Source organism: Misgurnus anguillicaudatus, chromosome 10 (assembly GCF_027580225.2).
Source record: "Misgurnus anguillicaudatus chromosome 10, ASM2758022v2, whole genome shotgun sequence".
Classification (NCBI taxonomy): domain Eukaryota; kingdom Metazoa; phylum Chordata; class Actinopteri; order Cypriniformes; family Cobitidae; genus Misgurnus; species Misgurnus anguillicaudatus.
This window is the reverse complement of record NC_073346.2, coordinates 35,352,245-35,372,277: the sequence shown is the minus strand read 5'-3', so window position 1 is coordinate 35,372,277 and position 20,033 is coordinate 35,352,245. Positions and strand designations below refer to the sequence as shown.

Sequence of the window (20,033 nt, the reverse complement as noted above, 5' to 3'; positions counted from 1 at the left end):
ATCAACAAATAGCAGAGTCAAACTCCAGAATGGCGCGCATCCTTAACCAATCTGCTCTTGGTGTCGGCATCACCATCCTTGTGTTGTACATCATCTCCAACATCGTCATCATGTTAACCTTTCTTCAAAATCATGCTAGACATAGAGGGCCACAGTGAAAGATTTCCAATTATTAACACCACATACAATGTTACAAATATTATTTTATATACACGTTTGATATTCTGCCTTTAAATGTGTAATGTATACAGCTTTTTTACGCTTAACATTAATTGGTTCAGTTGATGGGGCATTAAGGAATGATTTAGCATGTTTATTGACTGACCAATTTATGTCCAGCCTTTTATTATACACTGAATTTAAACAAATGCTTTGAATGTTTCTTGCATTTTAACAGAATATAAGCTTTGTGGTAAAAGTATCATAACAGAGACATTTGTTGTTTTTAAATACATATTGTATTAAAACTTCAGGTGACCACAATGTAAATGCATTTGCCATAGAACATTCTCACTGAACATCATATAAAAAAATAATAGATTAATTTTGTATAGCGCTTTTAAAAGTATCTCTCTCAGAGCACTTTACATACAAGCATAACAACAGAAAACAACACAAAAAATTAAATTACAAAAATAAACACAAATTAAAATCAAGTAAAAGCAATCCTAAAATTGAATGTCTTAAAGGTATTGCGGAGGATTTTCTTTTTCCGGGTGGATCATCAAGACTATTGGTCCTCCTGGTTGTCAATCAGGAGTGTTGCGCAATTGCATTTTTAAAAAAAGTGAAGGCGGTTCTTTTCTAAAATTTGAGAAAATCCTCCGCTACACCTTTAAGAAACATTTAAAAAAGTAACTAATGTATTTGCTTCTCTGATATTGGCCGGGTGAGAGAGCTTGGGAGCATAGACAGAAAATGCTCGATCACCCCTAGTATGAAGCCGTTGTCATGGGCTTGCCAGATCCTTTGTACTAAGGTTTGAGTGTATCTGGCAAGACCATGACAGTACTATGTTCTGTGTGGGAGCATGTGGAGGCATATAGTTGTGTGGCTTCCACATGTTCCCAGTGTTTTGTGGCTGTCATGGTCTTGCCTAACCTTGGTTATGATCCAGGTTGGATGTTAGAGGGCAAGACCATGGCAGCATTGTGTCTACGTGGGAACACGTGTGTTTCACATCATGTCTGTGTGACACGTGTTCCCAGTGTTTTGTGGCTGTCATAGTCTTGCCTGACCCTGGTTATTATCCAGGCGGTATGTTAGAGGGCAAGACTATGGCAGCATTGTGTTTATGTGGGAATACGTGTGTTTTCACATCATGTATGTGTAACACGTGTTCCCAGTGTCTTGTCACTTTTACCCTACTCCCTTATGTAATCATGTCTTAAGTGATTAATTATGTTCACCTGTTCCCCATTGATGTGCTGTCTATATAATGCCCTCGTGTTCTCTGTGTGGTGTGCGTGCGTTGTTGTATATCCAGTGTTTATGTGCTCCGTTATCTGTTCCTGTGATTCTCATGTTCTGATTTGTGTTCCATCACAGTGTTATTATTTCATATTCTGTTTTACCCCCCACGTGGGTTTGTTTTGTTCAGTTTTATTCAAATACAGTTATATTTTCATACATTCCTCTGCGTTTGGGTTCTTCCTTTTGTTTCCACTTTCCGGTATTAACCGATCGTGACAGAACGCACGCACCCAACTGAACCCAGCGAGGATGTTTGCTGGTAGCCGCCTGGCCATTCGGGGAAGAGGTTCCCGTCCCGCATACGAGTCGGGTTACGAGTTTTATGACCCACTCGTATGCGGACCCGAAACCAATGCCAGGCGGACACATACTGGATCTGCTGGACTCCGCCAGACCCAGTCCAGCGTGAGGGGTATAATGACCGGGGCCATCAGGATGGGGAGGTCGACTCCCGTCTCCCCGAAGCTAGAGACTACCCCAGTGACCAGTGGCCTCTCAGAGCTTCCGGTGTCCGGACGAAGGAGGAGGAGGACAAGGAGAGCCTCGCAGCCAGCGCAGCCGGAGACACCTCACCCGTCGACGCAGCCGGAGACTCGTCACCCGCCGGCACAGCCGGAGACACGTCAGCCGTCGGTAGACCCGGAGACACGTCAGCCGTCGGTAGACCCGGAGACACGTCACCCGCCGGCGCAGCCGGTGACTCGTCACCCGCCGGCGCAGCCGGAGACACGTCACCCGCCGGCGCAGCCGGGGACACGTCACCCGCCGGCGCAGCCGGGGACACGTCACCCGTTTTTTTTATAAAAAAGATATGGTAATCGCCATGTGTTTTTCTGTTTTGTACGTTTCAACTGATTGCAAAAATTACAAATCAAATATTTACCAATAATGCATTTAATAAATGAATAAGTAATATTGTTTGTAAGAAAATGATATGTGTTGAAAACAACAAAAGTGCAAGTCATTGATTACATCATTATCCTTTTTGGGTATACTGTGCCACAAGGTGGAGCCCACAGTATTGTTTACAAATTGTAGAAACTTTCTGATTAACTTGATATAAACACACTAAACATACGCGTGCATAAGCAGACATAAGCACCACCCATTACACAAACACACGCACACATGCCCTCTCTTCCTTCATAGACCTCTTTCACAAACTGTATAACATTCATTTCATTGCTCACTTATGAACCTTCCTATGTGCTCTCTCTGAAAGTTCCTCTCCTAAACAAGGGTGCTTTGGTAAAGGAATAGGGTCAAACAGTTACTACTGTGGCACTAGCAACAGGCTTGTTGTGATTGCAAAATTTTGCTTACTTGAGCCTTGGGAGATATAAAAATATTAAAATAATGTAAACTTTTCTTTTAAAGTACTTTAACATGTATGCAAACAATATCATAATTTATCACATTTTTCTCCTCAACAGGTACAATCAAACACAACAGGCAAGTATCCACAAAGTCAACAAACAATACTCAAAATATCAAAAATCAATTGCAATAGCAATAAACCCATAAATACACTGCTTAACAATGGCAGCTTGTCCCTCCTTCTCGTCAATTCCCTGCCTTCTTCATCATCACAGTTACTTTTTACATTGCATGCCACATACATAACCAAATTTAGCTAGCTGCTGAACAATATCCCAATTAGCAATTAGCATTAGTCTAAAGACTAAATATAGGGGTGAGCAGGGCACAAACTAACACGGGGTTAATTGTAACATGACTACTTTATATATTTATACAGGGCCGAGTAATCTGTGCTTTTGGTTTTTCTCTATTACTGTCAAAAGATGATCTCCTGTAAATAAGTTTTAATGTGTTTTCATTAACATATTAAGTGTTTCGAAGACATAAAAGTACATTTCTTCATCTTATGTTTTTTTTTCGATTTCTGAGTTGGGGATGTAAGTCACCAAATCCAACCTTACATTATTTTGATCACTGTCACCTAAAACATAACACTATTTTGAAACATGTCAGCAACTCTTATTAACTGATAGCTGGGATTAAAAAAATGTTTACACATTGCGGTTAGTTGTCACACAGTGTTACAATTAAGCCTCAATGATAATGAAATAAAAACAATGTAAATACTATAATTCAAAATAATAACTGTTAATACAATATCAGGGGAAATAACTCACAACTATGATTTTTTTGTCTTAATTGTTCAGCCCTTTAAAAAATTTGACAGAATTTTATTAAATTATTTGCGTTTAAACCCTCTGTTTGTTACAATTAACACCACCTATGGGGTAAGTTGTAACGTTTGCACTCCTGTCACTTTCGGTGTAATTGTACGATAACAAAATTTCTGTAGAAATTACAGTATTGCTGGGTATAACTGGCAACTAGCTGCCAGTAACTTACTATAGAGTTTACATTTATGTTATTTACTGGCAACAGTTTGTTCAAAGTTAAATAAACATGAAACATTTTCAGTCTTTATCTTCTACAGTAAGTTACTGGCAACCAGCTGCATAATCACAGCAAATTGTTTACAGTACTTTAAGTGTTCATTTATAGCAGACGTGTGTGTTGATTGTGTAAAAAAATTATTAATCTAACTTAAATAATTTTTTGAAAAAGATAGACCCTACTGAAAAATCCAGCTAAGACCAGCATAAGCTGGTGAGCTGGTTTTAGCTGGTCCCCAGCTTGGTTTTAGCTGGTTTTGCTGGTGTAGGAAGCTGGTTTTGCTGGTGAAGCAAGCTGATCTAGGTGTGTTTTGGTCACATTTTAAGCTGGTCTAGCTGGACTTAGCTGGTCATGCTGGAATACCAGCTGGCCCACCAGCATGACCAGCTTTGTCAGGCTGGGAGGACCAGCATAAACCACCTTAAACCAGCTAAAACCAGCTACCAGCTTATGCTGGTTTTAGCTGGATTTTTCAGTAGGGGAGGCAAAGTCAAAAAACCTTACGTTGTGCCCCGCTCTCCCCTAATACCGAAAACACTCAACATGTCAACAAAACATAAACAGAACATTTTCCCAAACACATATCAAGCTTATTTAAAAACCTAATTTAAAGTACCAGGGGGTATTGCAAAAAAATAGAAGCAAAGCCATGCCAGGATAACAGAAAAGGCCCAGCTTGATAGTTTAATCAGCACATACTGGCTTAGTCTGTTGCACGTTTGCTGAGCCAGATAAGAACATGCAGCTATGTCAAGCCAAATCTAGCTAGATAGAATAACTGCATGTTCACTGCATTCTAAAAACAGACCACGTTACGACAGAGTCTGCCCCCTAAATAGTTGACTGGAATACTCCTGACTATAAACTGTAAATAATAACAACACTATAAACATTAAAGGTCACGTTCTTTCTGATCCCATTTTTTAAACCTAGTTAGTGTGTAATGTTGCTATAATAGCATAAATAATACCTGTAAAATGATAAAGCTCAAAGTTCACTACCAGGCGATATATTTTCTTTAACAGAATTCGCCTTTCAAAGCCTACAGCGAACAGCCGGTTTGGACTACAGCCCTCTACTTCCTGCTTTAATGACGTCAGTAGAACAGTTTTTTGACTAAACTCCGCTCACACGTCAGTCGCCAGCTAAGCTAACGGCAAGCTAAGCTGCTATCGAATCACAACACACTAAACAAACTACACAATCAGAACTCGATACGTATTTCTGAAGGATGGACTTCATAGAAAAGGGAAGACATCAGCCCGTTTTGAGGACACAATCAAAGCTTTAAAAACACACAAAGAACGGGAGCTTTAAGAAAATGTCTGAACTCACCTTTACATGTCCTACTGTATTAGTCTGAGACGGGGCTTCTGGTTAAAGATGGACAGTCTCATAATAACAAAGTCCAATATCTTTTATCATAATATGTCCCTTCAAGCAAAGAAAAGCAGAAATAAATTTCTCAGACGAGCATTTATCATCAATGAGTGTATATGTTTTTTATCCGATATGTTGTGCAGAACAGTCTTTCAACACTGCAAGAAGTAATTATCAAAGTAATACGTGCTCGTTTAATTTTGTTGACGTTTAAAAAGATGTCCTCAGTAATCCAACATTTCCATGAGTGATGTAATCAGTGTTGGGAAAGTTCACTTTCTATATGAACTAGTTCAGTTCACAGTTCACAAATTTTAAAATGAACTAGTTCAGTTCATAGTTCATGTTTCCAAATTTTGAACTAGTTCTCAGTTCCAAAAATGAACTAATTTATAGTTCTTTTTCCCCCATATTATTTATCAGGGTTTACGAGCATTGACTGTCTTTTAATTTTTGTATTTGCTTGCACATACCTTAAAAAGGCTAGCCGGTGCTTCAAGGGGGTTTTCCGGGCGAGAAGTGCTGCGTGTATGACAACTCGCAAGTATTGCACACCGCACGTGCACGTTAAAAAGCGTGAGCTTAGTCAAAGTCTATTTCAAGATCCAGAATATGCGTAAGCAGCCTTTGTTAATCGTTAACGATTTAGGACAAATATGATGTTATTTAATGTTAAACTATGCGAGTGGCGCGGCAGGGATTTGGATAGCAGCGTCCAGTCAGTGTTGTTTTGATGACGTATGCAGCATGGTGGCAGTGTTGCCAGATTGGGTGTTTTTTCCACTACACATTAAGGCCTGTTTACAGTGTGTTTTAGATGGGTTTTCACCTGGAAGACTCTATAGAAATCTGGCACCCTACTGAATGACGTTAAACTTTCATTCAATTAACTCATTCAGGCACAACACTGGGGGGCGGTTTCCCGGACAGGGATTAGACTAGTCTTAGACTAAAATAAATGTAAGAGCTGTCCAAACTGAAAACCACTTGCACTGACATTTCTTAAAATACATCAGTGCCCTTTGTTTTGCCTTAAAATGCACACAGGTCATGTTTTTAGTAAGGTATGTTTGTTAAAACTACCTATATTTCCTAATTAAACTAGGGCAGGGGTGGGCATCGAGGGCCACAGTCCTGCAGAGTTTGGCTTCAGTCTTTGTCAAACACACCGTAATGTCATTTCCAAACAGTCCTGAAGACTTCAATAAGATTTTTCAGCTGTGTTTGATTGGGGTTGGAGCTGGACTCTGCAGGGACACTGGCCCTCAGGACCAGGAGTTGCCCACCCTTGCACTAGGGCCTAGTCCTGGCTTAAGCTAATCCCTGTCCGGGAAACCACCCCTGGATGTAATAGTCTCAGTAACAGCAGATGCCATCGTGGTAAGGCTATTAAACTCCATGATTTGCGTTGCTATTTTCAAATTTAGTTCAATCGCGCGTATAGGCGGAACTAACAATGACTGACGAATCATATTCAATGTTTCATGTTGACAGGCATGTGCACCTATAGGGTAAAAGAAAACTGTGAAACTGCCTGAACATGCAAACTTGCACTTATTTTTTATATTAATAATTTTATTACATATATGAAGTTATAGTGTGATAAGACGTCTATTCGTAGAACTATTTTGTTAAATTATTTACACGTTTGTCTGGAAATTGGCCTTCTGAACTCAAAGTGGGTGTGCCTGGCTTTGCCACTGCTGCATCAGTAAGATTTCAGTAAAAAAAACATTCAGGTTTTCAAGAACTAGCTCCGATATCTTTTTTGGCGAACTGTTATCAATCTCAGACAGGTTTCTTCATTAATTTGAAGGGAGATCTTGGTTAAGGGGAAACCTACTTGAAAATGTTTTCACATTATTAAGCTTATAGTTACAGTTATAGTTCTCATACAACATGGGTATGAAAACAGCTCTTTCTAGACAAATAAAGTGTGCAATATCTTAACATGCATTTTGCATAATTATTTGGAAAAGCATAATTTGCATATTTTTCAACGTATCTATCTAAACATGTCTGGCCAAGTAAAGATTGTGACTAATGTAACACTTTATGGAGTAATATGTTCCTGTTACTTGCAATCTTGTAGAAATCCTACTTAATGAATCCTTTGTGGCCGTGAAGGTGATGAATGCGATTTCAAGTGTGCAAGTGATTTCAGTGCAAGACTGACATTTCTTACATGACCAGAGATTCTGTACTTCTCATGTCTGAATGCTCGTCTACATATTGACCTTCTTACGTACTTAATTGAAACCATTTTTCAACTTCATCTGCCATTTCTTATCTCAATAACTTCATTAATAATTGTATTCATCAAATCCCTGACAGCACAGCAGTTTTCATAATAACACTAAGTACACATACTTAGGGTGTTTTCACACTTAGTTCCTTTGAGCCATCAAAACTCTCTCATAGCAGTTCTGGGTGCATATGTGAACAAACCAAGTGATCTCAGAACCCCCTAAAAGTACACAAATGCGAACCGAACACAGACCAGGTCTGGAGGTGGTCTGAGTACGGTTCGCTTTTGGGTTCTTTTGTGGTTGGATTTCTTTTTGATATGTGAAATCAATGAGGTCCCAGACCGTTTAGCGTGTGGTTTTTACATTGTATCAAAATCAACTGCTGCACAGAAAGCTGGGGTCTGAGTTCGTATGAAGTTGTGATGTGAACAAGAAAGGGTCTGAGATCACTTCAGTTCTGAAGAGGACCAAAAAAGAACTAGGTCCTCCTTTGAGTCCACTATATTGTGAACACCAAAAGGACTGAGATCACATTCGGCTAGTCCCTTTTCTGGTTCACTTTAAGTGAACTGGGTTTGGTTCTTTTAAAATGAACTATATGTGAAAACACCCTTAGATAAATGACAGTAGGCCTATATCTAGTATTTTAATGCAGGACCATGAAGTGACTAAAACACATTAGTATAGTAGGATTGACAGAAGAACTAGCCGATAAATCACTAGTATTAATCTGGTTGTTAGCCTGCTCTAGCTGCAAAGAGTAAATCTCCATAGTAACTTAGTGCAGAACTTTCGTCCCGTGTTATTTACTATGTTTCTAACTTAAAAACCGAGCACCGTCGTGAGTTAGTGGCGTTTGCAAATAATGTTTACAGTTTGGTTGGCGTAACATCAGCTATCCAAAAGAAAAGCTTTCATGGTGCATTCTAGGCGTTGCTACGCAGAATTTGAACTTATGACGTCAAAGTTCCGCGAGAGCCTTTCTCGCGATAGCTTGATGTCATATGCGGTCGGTCTGAGCAGCACCGCATATGTTGAACACATTTATTAGAACAGTCAGTGCATAGAATTCATAAACATGCTATAGATATATAACTTTTATGTAGATGGCTCATTAGCTCGCTCCATGTAGACCCGTTGGCCATTTTGGAATGGTCCAGTTGCAGACGTCTCTCACAGTTTTCCATGATACCACATCATTGTCCAGCCTTTGGATGTAAACTCTTCAGTGCTCTAAAGTTATTCCCCCAAAAACTGGAATAACTTACATCTTTACAGGTGAGAATATGTTTTTATGTATTAACTCGGTGTTACTAAATTTTAATCTAAATCAATGTTTAATGTCGTGTTAGTTATTATGGTGGCCCTGAAGTGCAAACCAATAACAAATTACTAAACAACAACAACAAATTAAAAAACAACAACAAATTAAAGAAACACTACCACAAATTAAAAAACACCACAACAAATTAAAAACCACTACAGCGAATTAAAAAACACTACAACAAAATAAAAAACAAATACAAAATAAAAAACACAACAGCAAGTTAAAAAAACACTACATAAAATTAAAAAACACAACTACAAATTAAAAAACACTACAACAAACCAAAAACACAACTACAAATTAAAAAACACTACAACAAACTAAAAACACAACTACAAACTAAAAAACACTACAACAAAACAAAAACCACAACAAAATAAAAAACATTACAACAAATAAAAAACAACAACAACTAATTAAAAACACAACTACAAATTAAAAAACACAACTACATTGACCTACCGGAAGAGGTAGATACCAGTGGGCAACATGAGACATCGCTGATTGGACGACACTGCAGTTCGTGGACTGCTGGGGCTGGCTAAGGTACGGTCTGGAGACCGCTAACAATAGTAGTAAGCTAACGTTACATCCACAAGCAACGTAAGCATTACACTATTCTTATTATGTAACTTACTCGAAGGTTGTTGGGTGTCTCCGATGGTAGATATTTCTTTAAGCCTTTTGCCACAGCCGCTGCAAAAGTTCAAGGACGGCTCAACCAGTTCTTTTCCGCAGTTTGGGCAAAACATTTTGCTGTCCTTCCTCCTCTCCAAACCACGCGCTACAGGAAGAATAACATCCTGTTCAAAAGCCAAACTGCAGTGTCGTCCAATCAGCGATGTCTCATATTCCCCATGGTACCTACCTCTTCCGGTAGGTTAATGTAGTCGTGTTTTTAATTTGTTGTTGTGTTTTTTAATTTGTAATTGTGTTTTTTATTAATTTGTTGTAGTGTTCTTTATTTTGTAGTTGTTTTTACTTTGTTGTAGTGTTTTTTAATTTGTTGTCGTGTTTTTTTAATTTGCTGTTGTGTTTTTTATTTTGGTATGGTTTTTTATTTTGTTGTGGTGTTTTTTGATTTGTGGTTGTGTTTTTGGTTTGTTGTGGTGTTTTTTGGTTTGTAGTTGTGTTTTTTGATTTGCTGTGGTGTTTTTTGGACTTGCTGTTGTGTTTTTTATTTTGTATTTGTTTTTTGTTTTGTTGTAGTGTTTTTTAATTTGCTGTAGTGGTTTTAAATTTGCTGTAGTGTTTTTTTAATTTGTTGTTGTTTTTTGATTTGTTGCGGTGTTTTTTAATTTGTTGTGGTGTTTTTTGATTTGTTGTTTTTGTTTAGTGGTTTGTTGTTGTGGTTTGCACTTCAGGGCCACCGTAGTAAATACTTTCGTCTTTAGTTAAAATGTTTGGTTTTACATAAAAACACATAACATTCGATAAGCATGAAAAACTGCGGTTGTTGCACTCTGCTAGCTCTTGAGTGTTGTGTTCACGAACCGCAAGATTTTTGCAACAAAACCAACCCCATGTCTATTCAAACCTAGCCCAAACACAAAACGTTATTTTCATAAATAAAATAAACTTACATTCATATTTACGATGAGCAGAGCAACATCATCATTTTATAATTAAAGTTAATTATACTTTGACATCATATGTTACATATTTGCCTTAGTAACTGTATATGGATGTGTTACTGGAAAAAGTTGATGTTACTCCTTCTCGATAAGGGACAGCCCACCTCCGCTTTGCACATCCAGCCCCACCCCCCCCCAATAGACCTCCCCTATCTGGCAAAATTCTGAGACAGAAAAATTGTGAACCAGTGAACAGAAAGAAGACAAAAGATCACAAGCAAAAATCTGCCAGAAAAGGACCTTACAAAATCTAGAAGAAAAAATGGATCCCAGTAAGTCTTCAAATGTGCCTCCATTCAACTGGAATTTGTCAGAGAAGCAGCCCGCACCACCATCATACCAGGAGGTCAACCAAGGATACCCTAACCCTGCATATCCTCCACCAGCGGGTTATCCGAGCCCTTCTGGAAATCCTGCCCAACAATACGGAGCTCCTGTCCAGCAAGGACCTCCAGGTGGCCAGCCATACGTACAGACCCCTTATCCAGGACAGCCTCCGATCACTGTTCAGCCGACTGTTTATGTGGTCCCCACTCCTCTGGCCTATCCACTGCCAGATTACCTGTGTTACTCCATTTTTACCATGCTCTGCTGTTGTTTACCTCTGGGCATTGCTGCTCTGGTTTACTCCATCTCTGTAAGTAATTTTAACCTTTTTTCTGTCTATTTTTATTTTCTTATTTGTTTTTTAGAAATCAGAAAACTTAGAAATTATATTAACCTTTGTTGTTAATTCAACTACACTTCAAACTCTAGTTTGTAAATCATTAACATTGGAGGGATTACAAAAGTTTGCACAAATGTCCACAGGATATGATCACATCTGTGATAGTGTTCAAACTGAAACTAGATGAAGTGTAAGATCAAGCAGAGGAAAATAATCAGGCTATGATTCATATCTCAGCGATCAAGTATAAATCAAATACATAATTGAATTGCAGGAAAAAATACCGGTGATTAATGTGAGTGCTAAAACCAAAGGAAGTTAATTCATTAAAGGGACACTCTTTTTGAAAATATGTTCAAAATATGCTCTTAATCTACTCTATAAAACAAAAAGGTCCTATTGTCTTTGAGCATATAGATGAATTAGATAAATTAATAGAAACAATACAACTTTAAATTCACACTTGAGCTATAGCCTACCGAGGTTGTGGAGGCTCAACGTCAGCATATTTTGCGGAGGTTTTAACTGCTGCCAGTACTCTCGTGCCTTATCAATGCACATCTTAATGCGCGTATATATATATATAAAAACAAACAAGATGCTGCAGCCAATGAGCAGCTGCAGGAAGACTCAACCTCCTCGCTCATGTTTTATCAGACAAGAACTACTCAAGATTTTGATTCAACATAATTTTCGGGACAATTAGAGCAGGATTCGGGATTTCGGGACAACAGCTTAGATTTCGGGACTTTCACGAATTTTTCGGGACGTCTGTTCAAACTTACCATGGCTGTAGGAGGCGCAATGATATTGCGCAGCTGCCGAAAGTAGTCCCCTTAGTAATTATCAATGGCAGGGGACTATTTTCGGGCACTGCGTGGTATCGTTGCTCCTCCTGCAGCCATGTTACGGCAGCAAAGTCCTTGATTATTACGCCAGAATGAGAGTATAGTTCCTAGCCATATCGGCCTAGAAAATCTCAACTTTTAATTTTCTGTTGGTCTTAGTACACAACAGTCAAGTTTTTAATAGGAAAAATATCGAAATATTTTTTAGCGTGATGATAATGGTCTAATCAGATTTAAAGGTGCAGTGTGTAATTTTTAGAAGAATCTCTTTCAGAAAAATGCAAAATAATATACAAAAATATATTATCAGGGGTCTATAAAGACCTTTCATAATGAATCGTTATGTGTATATTACCTTAGAATGAGACGTTTTTATAAACATACAAAGAGGGTCCCCTTACATGGAAGTCGCCATTTTGTGCTGCCATGTTTCTACAGAAGTCTTAACGGACAAACTTTTTTACTAAGTTGTATCCGGCGATGACATGTTTGTCCGGTGGTGGCTACCGTAGCTTCTCAATGTATTTCAAAAGCGAGAGGTAAGCAATGGACTGAGCCTTTGATTGCAATTCGCAACCTCACCACTAGATGCCGCTTTTTTACACATTTACACACTGCGCCTTTAATGGATTATGCTAAGCTACGCTAAAAGTGGTAGCGCCAGACCCGTAGATCGGTTGAATGGATTTTAAAACGGTAAAAATCAAATGTTTAGCTCTATGGAAGCTGGAAAATGAGAATATTTTCGGAAGAAGTGGAGTGTCCCTTTAATTTGATACTATAACCTCACGATTATAACACTTGGGTGATCATATCAACAAATGTAAATATGTTCGTGTTTTTAAGAAAAATTAACAGCACAATAAAGAAAAGCAATATATCATCAGATGCTTCTCCAAAGAAGAGAAAGCATTGAAATTCAGTTAGCCAGACATTTTCAACAAACCGATTCTGTTCTTGGGGTCAGCAATGAGATGATGATATTAACCAAATTTGAAATAAAGTTCTATTATTGTAACGTGATACTGAACCCATTAGTTTTCTAGCTCTGAAAGTTTGAAGTTATTTATGCTAAAAATAATAGTTCATGACATTGAAGTGCACATGACATACTGTATGTGCACATAGTGGAAACAAAATCGGTTGAATGGTTTCTGGCAGATCTTTCTTAAATGCCACAAAGTAACATTTCTCTTTAAATAAGCTAAATATTATTAATTTATATGTAAAATGTGCGTGAGAACACAAAAGAGAAATTAACAGTTTGACATTTTTTAACCCTTGCTTTTTACAGACTCGAAATGCAAACATATCTGGACATCAACAAATTGCAGAGAAAAACTCCAGAATGGCGCGCATCCTTAACCACACTGCTCTTGGTATTGGCATCACCTGCACTGTGTTGTACATCATCTGCATCGTCGTTAGCGAAAATGATTCACCTTAGAGGGCCACAGTGAGAGATTTCCAAATATTAACACCACATACAATGTTACAAATATTAAGTTATATACACATTTGCTATTCTGCCTTTAAATTTGTTATGTATACAGCCTTTTTTACGCTTAACATTAAGTGGCTCAGTTGATGGGGGATTAAAGGGACAATAAGTAGGATTTTCCCCCATCTAGTGGTGAAATTGCATTTTGCATTCAAACGAACAGTGCTCTCTAGCGCCTCGCTTTTCCAAATGCGTGTTGCAACTACGGTAGCCGTTATGTAATCACTGATCTCCTTGTCTGTTTCAGCTAGTTCACGTGTTCTGAACGAAAACATGTTGTGGAAACGCGTTGGTAGGCTAGTGCTTTTTGTCCCTCTTTGCTATTATAGTTTATCAATATGGCGAAACGTCGTGGAAGCCTCCTTGGACTTACCCGTTCAATGTAAATAAAGAGAAGAAATTCTAAGCTTACAAAGAAAAGTCAGATCATTGGCAGAGGTCATTTGACACCAACGAGGACATTTATGAATAAAGACATTGATTTTGACTAATAAAATCCTACTTATTGTCCCTTCAAGGAATGATTCAGCATGTTTATTCAGACTGACCAGCTCATGTCCAGCCTTTTATTATCCACTGAATTAAAACAAATGCGAATTAAAACAAATGCTTTGAATGTTTCTTGTATTTTAACAGAATATAAGCTTTGTGTTAAAAGTATCATAACAGAGACATTTGTTGTTTTAAAATACATACAGTACATGTAAATATGATACAAAATATAATGCAATCAAGAACAAAAAGGGCACTATATTTTTTACATGTAATAGTTTGTCCTTATATGCTTAAATATATTGCTATATATAGAGAGATTCAGGCGCAAAGTTTCTTGAAAGTTAGTTTATTATTTATTTATTCATTATTGTCTGTGCATTTTGTTTATAGATATTGTCTTTATATTGTATAAAGGCACTGATGAAGTTTGAAATGGACATTGATAATTTAAGTTGCGTTATATTTTGTATATTTTTGGTTTAATGGCACTCTTTTAAAATGTAGTTTATGTAAATGCAATGCAACACATTTATGTAATGTAATGCCAATCACATTTTCTTTGACTGACCATATGCAAAACCTCTTGTGGTTTTAATAGGCCTATATAACTCTGTAGCTCAAATTGGGTTTAGTATTTGTGCCTGATTAAAAGAAAATAAAGGTGGCTTTTGATAGATTACCCATCACTCTGTCTTAATATGTGGTGTAAATGTTTGTATATTGCAGGTTGCATATTTAAAGCTCCACTGTGTACTTCTTTTAGTTAATTCTTAGCAAAAACCCATGTTTTCTTTCAAAAGTATGTGCTCATTCATGTGTAATTACTTCCACCCCACTAATCAAAGTATTCTCGTAAGTGTAGAATCTGCTATTTAAAATACATACCGCCGTATCGCTCTCTGGCTGAATCCATGTTGTGCCTCCATCTTTGAAATACATTCGCCGACGAGGGACATTCCTGAAAGTCAAGCTCCGCCTTTCGCGCTTTCAGACTACACTCACACTGGTTGCACGGAGGTTGCATGTGTAGGCGGTATACGTCATCAAGACAGACTTATTTCAGAATATTAACAATTATAAAGCTGACAATTATTCTTAGTTAATTGTAAATTGATGTAATATGCTTATGACTTGCGAATGTAATGCTCAGTTAATTTAAATAAACCAGGCTTGATGACGTATGCAGCCTGCGACCTGCGTAGACTGAATCCTTCGGCCGCACGCCGTGTTACCTGCGATCTAATGCTTTGATTTGAAAGCCTGTTGAAGACATATTCTCAAGGACATTAAAACAAGTCGCCAAGGAAGCGAAACGGGGATTTTAAACAACAACGCGATATATTGGAGTTAGTTTTCCAAGATGGGGCTCAATGATCACTGAAGTTGCTAAGTTATCTTCACCACAGGTAATTCAGCATATTCGTTTACATCTATACAGTCTATGTTGTAAACTTGAAGTTTTATAGTTCCTTGGCTAACTATAGCATGGTTATGCAGTTAGTGTAAACACGCATGTGCTTTTGTGTGCTCGAACACGCCGTCTCTCCGCCCATTTATGTAATCTGAGGTACTGAGATAAATGTTTTTCATATTTTCTGACCTCTAGCACAAACACACGGTGACAGCGCTATTTTTAGCCTTTCATTGATAAAACGCAGCTGATCTGCGCGTCGTTCGTTTCATTTTACAAGCGTGTGAAAGTTGTGCAATCTTATTTCACCAATATCAGAGAAAGCTCTTACATATACACGGACATGTAACGTTTACTTAAAACATAAGCATTGGACTCTGACATCTAGTTTCGCGTCCATTTAAACCTGTGATTACTCCAGCTCATGATTAAATGACAGGAGAGGGTCTCGTCCACAGACCATCTCCTTAGTAATCTGGAAAGAAGCGGTCGAAATGGACAAAAAGAGACGGATTTAAACACCAAGTGTAAACGTAATGTGTCTCTCTCGTCCACTTGTAATCTGATCGACGAAAACACATCTAAATACCAAGTGTAACAGCCCCTGTGATATTTTTCCTCGCGTGGATGAAAAAGGAGTGTCTAAGCTACGTTTATGGTTGTTTTTTGTATGTGATTTTAAGCGGACATATCATGACAATCAGACTTTTTACATGTCTAACATAAATCTGTGTGCTTTGACGGATCACACGATTGCAAATTGTTCATTTTTTTCATTGCTTTAGCTTTAGCTACTGGAAGCCATGTTAACCTTGACATGACAGGGCCACCGTACTAGTTAAAACGCGTTCCGAATGGTGGGGGCTAGAGCGTAATAATCAGTTGGTTGTCATATAGATTTTTACCGCTAGATGGAAGTAGATCCTACACAGTGGGGCTTTAAGTATTTATATATTTTAGATGTTTCATGTACATATACTGTATCCCCACATATGTTCATACATTGTATGTGCATGTTCTCATACATGTACACATATTGTGCATACATTTACACTATATATGTACATATATTTCCATCTAATTTTACATATATGTAAAATGTATTCCACAACATATCGAACACATATCTACACATATTTCATGTATATATTTCCATATAGTTGTACATATATTTGAAATATATTATACCATATAGTAAACATACATGTGACACTATATCTGTACATATATTGTTAATACATGTTCCCATATATGCACATATATTTCACATATTTCCCATCTAATTTTACATATATGTAAAATGTATTCCACAATATATCGAACACATATCTACATATATTTCCATCTAATTTTACATATATTTGAAATATATTCTACCATATAGTAAACATATATCGTCGCTGCCCGATGAAACTCACGTATGCCCAAAACGGTTACTTTTCAGAAAGTGAAAAAAAAACACCGTATATCAAAAGCAGTTGAATGTAGCGTTGTCATACTTGGTACGGCATCTTTACATGTAACCATATTCTTGCCAGTGAAATGATATAATCCACATTTGACCAAAATTGAGTTTAAATGGACATGCGTGCATATTTTACAGTAACTTTTATCGATACGCGTTCTTCCGATCATTAATTAGTCGTGTTTCGTATTGACAGATGAATACGCTCAATTCATTAAATAGCCTACGTCTTAGTTAAATACGCTTACTTTATTTAATATTAATTATACATTTATTAAATGTCTCTTGCAAACTATGAAGGGATAATGAATCAATACACTGACATGGTAATGCTACACAGCAGGGGCGTCAGTTTGTGTTGAAAAGTGGTGGGAACAAAAGATCAGATAAAAACATTACTGCAGGACAGGAAAAATACTGAATAACGGCGCATCAAAAATGGGCATAGCGTAGGCTAGTCAACAACAAGAAAATACTCAGCATAAAACCCTCAACAATGTCAACTGCACACATCACACATGTAACAGTCACTGCAACACCAGCTCAACCGAACAGTGCCAAAGCACCATACCGTAGAAAACAGCAGCGCGTTTAATAAATGATTACAATGAATTTCATTACATATGTACAAGAAAACACACCATAAGCATACAACGCAACATATGTGACACTAGACCACAAAACCAGTTTTAAGCATCGCTTGATTTTTCTGAACATTTTAACCAAATGCTTTCAAAAAGTGGTGGGGACATCCCCAGCGTAAATCACTATGCTAGACATATACTTTGTTTGCACAGTCCTACCGTAATTAAGTCACTCCTAGATGATCGTCTGGCTTCCGGGGGAAACGTTTACCTCGATGAAGGAAAGTCATTGTCATGTTTATTTGGCTATATCCAGTGCGCTTCGATGAAACTTTACGAGACCGGCGAGATGCTTCACATGCCGAAGATATGTGGCGTGATTGACAGCTTTGACACCAAATGGGTATACGTGAAAATCAGATGACATGATTTCACAAGTTTTCATTGGCCATTTAGGTATGCGACGCATACTGTATACGGAAATGAACCTGGACATTCAATCTGTTGAAAAATCTCAAAACCGGCAAAATGAACATACGTGATTTTCATCGGACAGCGACGATATGTGACACTATATCTGTACATATATTGTTAATACATGTTCACATATATGCACATATATTTCACATATTTCCCATCTAATTTTACATATATTTAAAATGTATTCCACAATGTATCGAACACATATCCACAAATATTTCATGTATATTTCCGTATAATTTACATATAATTAAAATATATTCTACCATATAGTAAACATACATGTGACACTATATCTATACATATATTGTTAATACATTTTCACATATAAATCGAAATACAATATTGCGGATATTTATAAATATAATATTGCATATATTTTTAAATATATAAACACATATATTATATTCATGTACAATATATTGAAAGCGGCAATAATTTGTATATTTTGCAATATACTGCAATATATTACACATATATAGAATATGTGTACCATCAATATATTATTCCATGTATTGCCAATATATAATATATTGGAAAATGGAAAGTAAAATAATATATTGCAATATATTACAATATATTTCAAGTAATATATTGGTAAATATATTTTCATTTCGTAAGGGTTATAGCACTGAACATTTTATTTCCCTATTTATTTAACTGCACATTTGTGTGTTCAAGTAAATGTTCTTTTTCAGGTTTTTATGTGAAATGTGCGTGAGAACAAATGAGAGAAATTAACATTTTGACATTTTTAAACCCTTGCTTTTCACAGACTCGAAATGCAAACATGTCTGGACATCAACAAATAGCAGAGTCAAACTCCAGAATGGCACGCATCCTTAACCAATATGCTCTTGGTGTCGGCGTCACCTGTATTGTGTTGTACATCATCTCCAATGTCGTCATGTTCACCTATCTTCAAAATCATGCTAGACATAGAGGGCCACAGTGAAAGATTTCCAATTTTTAACACCACATACAATGTTACAAATATTATTTTATATACACGTTTGATATTCTGCCTTTAAATGTGTAATGTATACAGCTTTTTTACGCTTAACATTAATTGGTTCAGTTGATGGGGCATTAAGGAATGATTTAGCATGTTTATTGACTGACCAATTTATGTCCAGGCTTTTATTATCCACTGAATTTAAACAAATGCTTTGAATGTTTCTTGCATTTTAACAGAATATAAGCTTTGTGGTAAAAGTATCATAACAGAGACATTTGTTGTTTTTAAATACATATTGTATTAAAACTTCAGGTGAGCAAAATGTAAATGCATTTGCCATTCACAGAACATTCTCACTGAATAATGAATATCATATAATAATAACAACCTGATCTCACAAAGTTGCTTCGGTTTAGGGTTAGATTTGGTGTTTGCGTTAGTATGTCACTTAAACTATTGGTTTATACTATTTTTTCTGATTTATTCTTTTATATTTTCTAAACTTTAAACAATTGTCCCCTGGCGTTGGGGTTAGAGTTGGGTTTGGGTAGGGATGTCATTTCATGTAAATCTAACCCTAAACCGAAGCAAAAATTGTAAGAAAATAGGACAAAACAGTTGAGTAACCAATACGTGACAATGCCACGGAAAAAGACAGTCCGTAGCAGTGCCACAGAAAAATGGGGAGATCCGTGAGAATGCCACGGAAAAATTAGCAAAAAATTCCGTGACTATCCCATGGAAATTCGTGAGATCAGGCTGAATAATAATAATAATAATAATAAATATATACATTTTGTATAGCACCTTTAAAAGTAGCTTTCTCGGAGCATTTTACATACAAGCATAACAACAGAGAAACAACACAATACAATTTCAAAAATAAACACAAATTAAAATCAAGTAAAAGAAATCCTAAAATAGAATGTTTTGAGAAGAGATTTAAAAGTCACTAATGTATTTGCTTCTCTGATGTCCACCGGGAGAGAATTCCAGAGCTTGGGAGCATAGACAGAAAATGCTCGATCACCCCTAGTATGAAGCCGTGTCTTAGGAACAACCAAGAGACCACTCTGAGAGGAGCGCAGATTGCAATGTGGTGTGTAAGGCATTAATAGATCAGTCAAGTTC

At 37.1% G+C, this 20,033-nt stretch overlaps 1 protein-coding gene and 1 long non-coding RNA gene across 5 annotated transcripts; one reads left to right on the top strand and one right to left on the bottom strand.

Annotated features, from left to right (window-relative positions):
* On the bottom strand, nt 1–7,644 carry LOC129448638 (uncharacterized). Its single transcript, XR_008645798.2, has 3 exons — nt 5,757–7,644; nt 5,239–5,337; nt 1–135 (listed from the first exon to the last, which is right to left on the bottom strand). It is a non-coding gene; the product is annotated as an uncharacterized lncRNA (long non-coding RNA).
* Nucleotides 7,645–10,638: 2,994 nt separating this feature from the next.
* On the top strand, nt 10,639–19,252 carry LOC129448627 (uncharacterized). Of its 4 annotated transcripts, none has more exons than XM_073872501.1 (3): nt 10,644–11,130; nt 13,303–13,464; nt 18,720–19,246. In XM_073872501.1, the coding sequence occupies exons 1-2, from the start codon at nt 10,756–10,758 to the stop codon at nt 13,453–13,455; spliced, it is 528 nt and encodes a 175-aa protein (XP_073728602.1). In that variant the 5' UTR covers nt 10,644–10,755; the 3' UTR covers nt 13,456–13,464; nt 18,720–19,246. The 4 variants fall into 4 exon arrangements, with proteins under 4 accessions (XP_073728601.1, XP_073728602.1, XP_055067127.2 ...); XM_055211152.2 differs by lacking the exon at nt 18,720–19,246 and adding an exon at nt 13,757–14,683; XM_073872500.1 differs by lacking the exon at nt 13,303–13,464 and having other exon boundaries at nt 10,639–11,130; nt 18,720–19,252.
* Nucleotides 19,253–20,033: the final 781 nt, after the last annotated feature.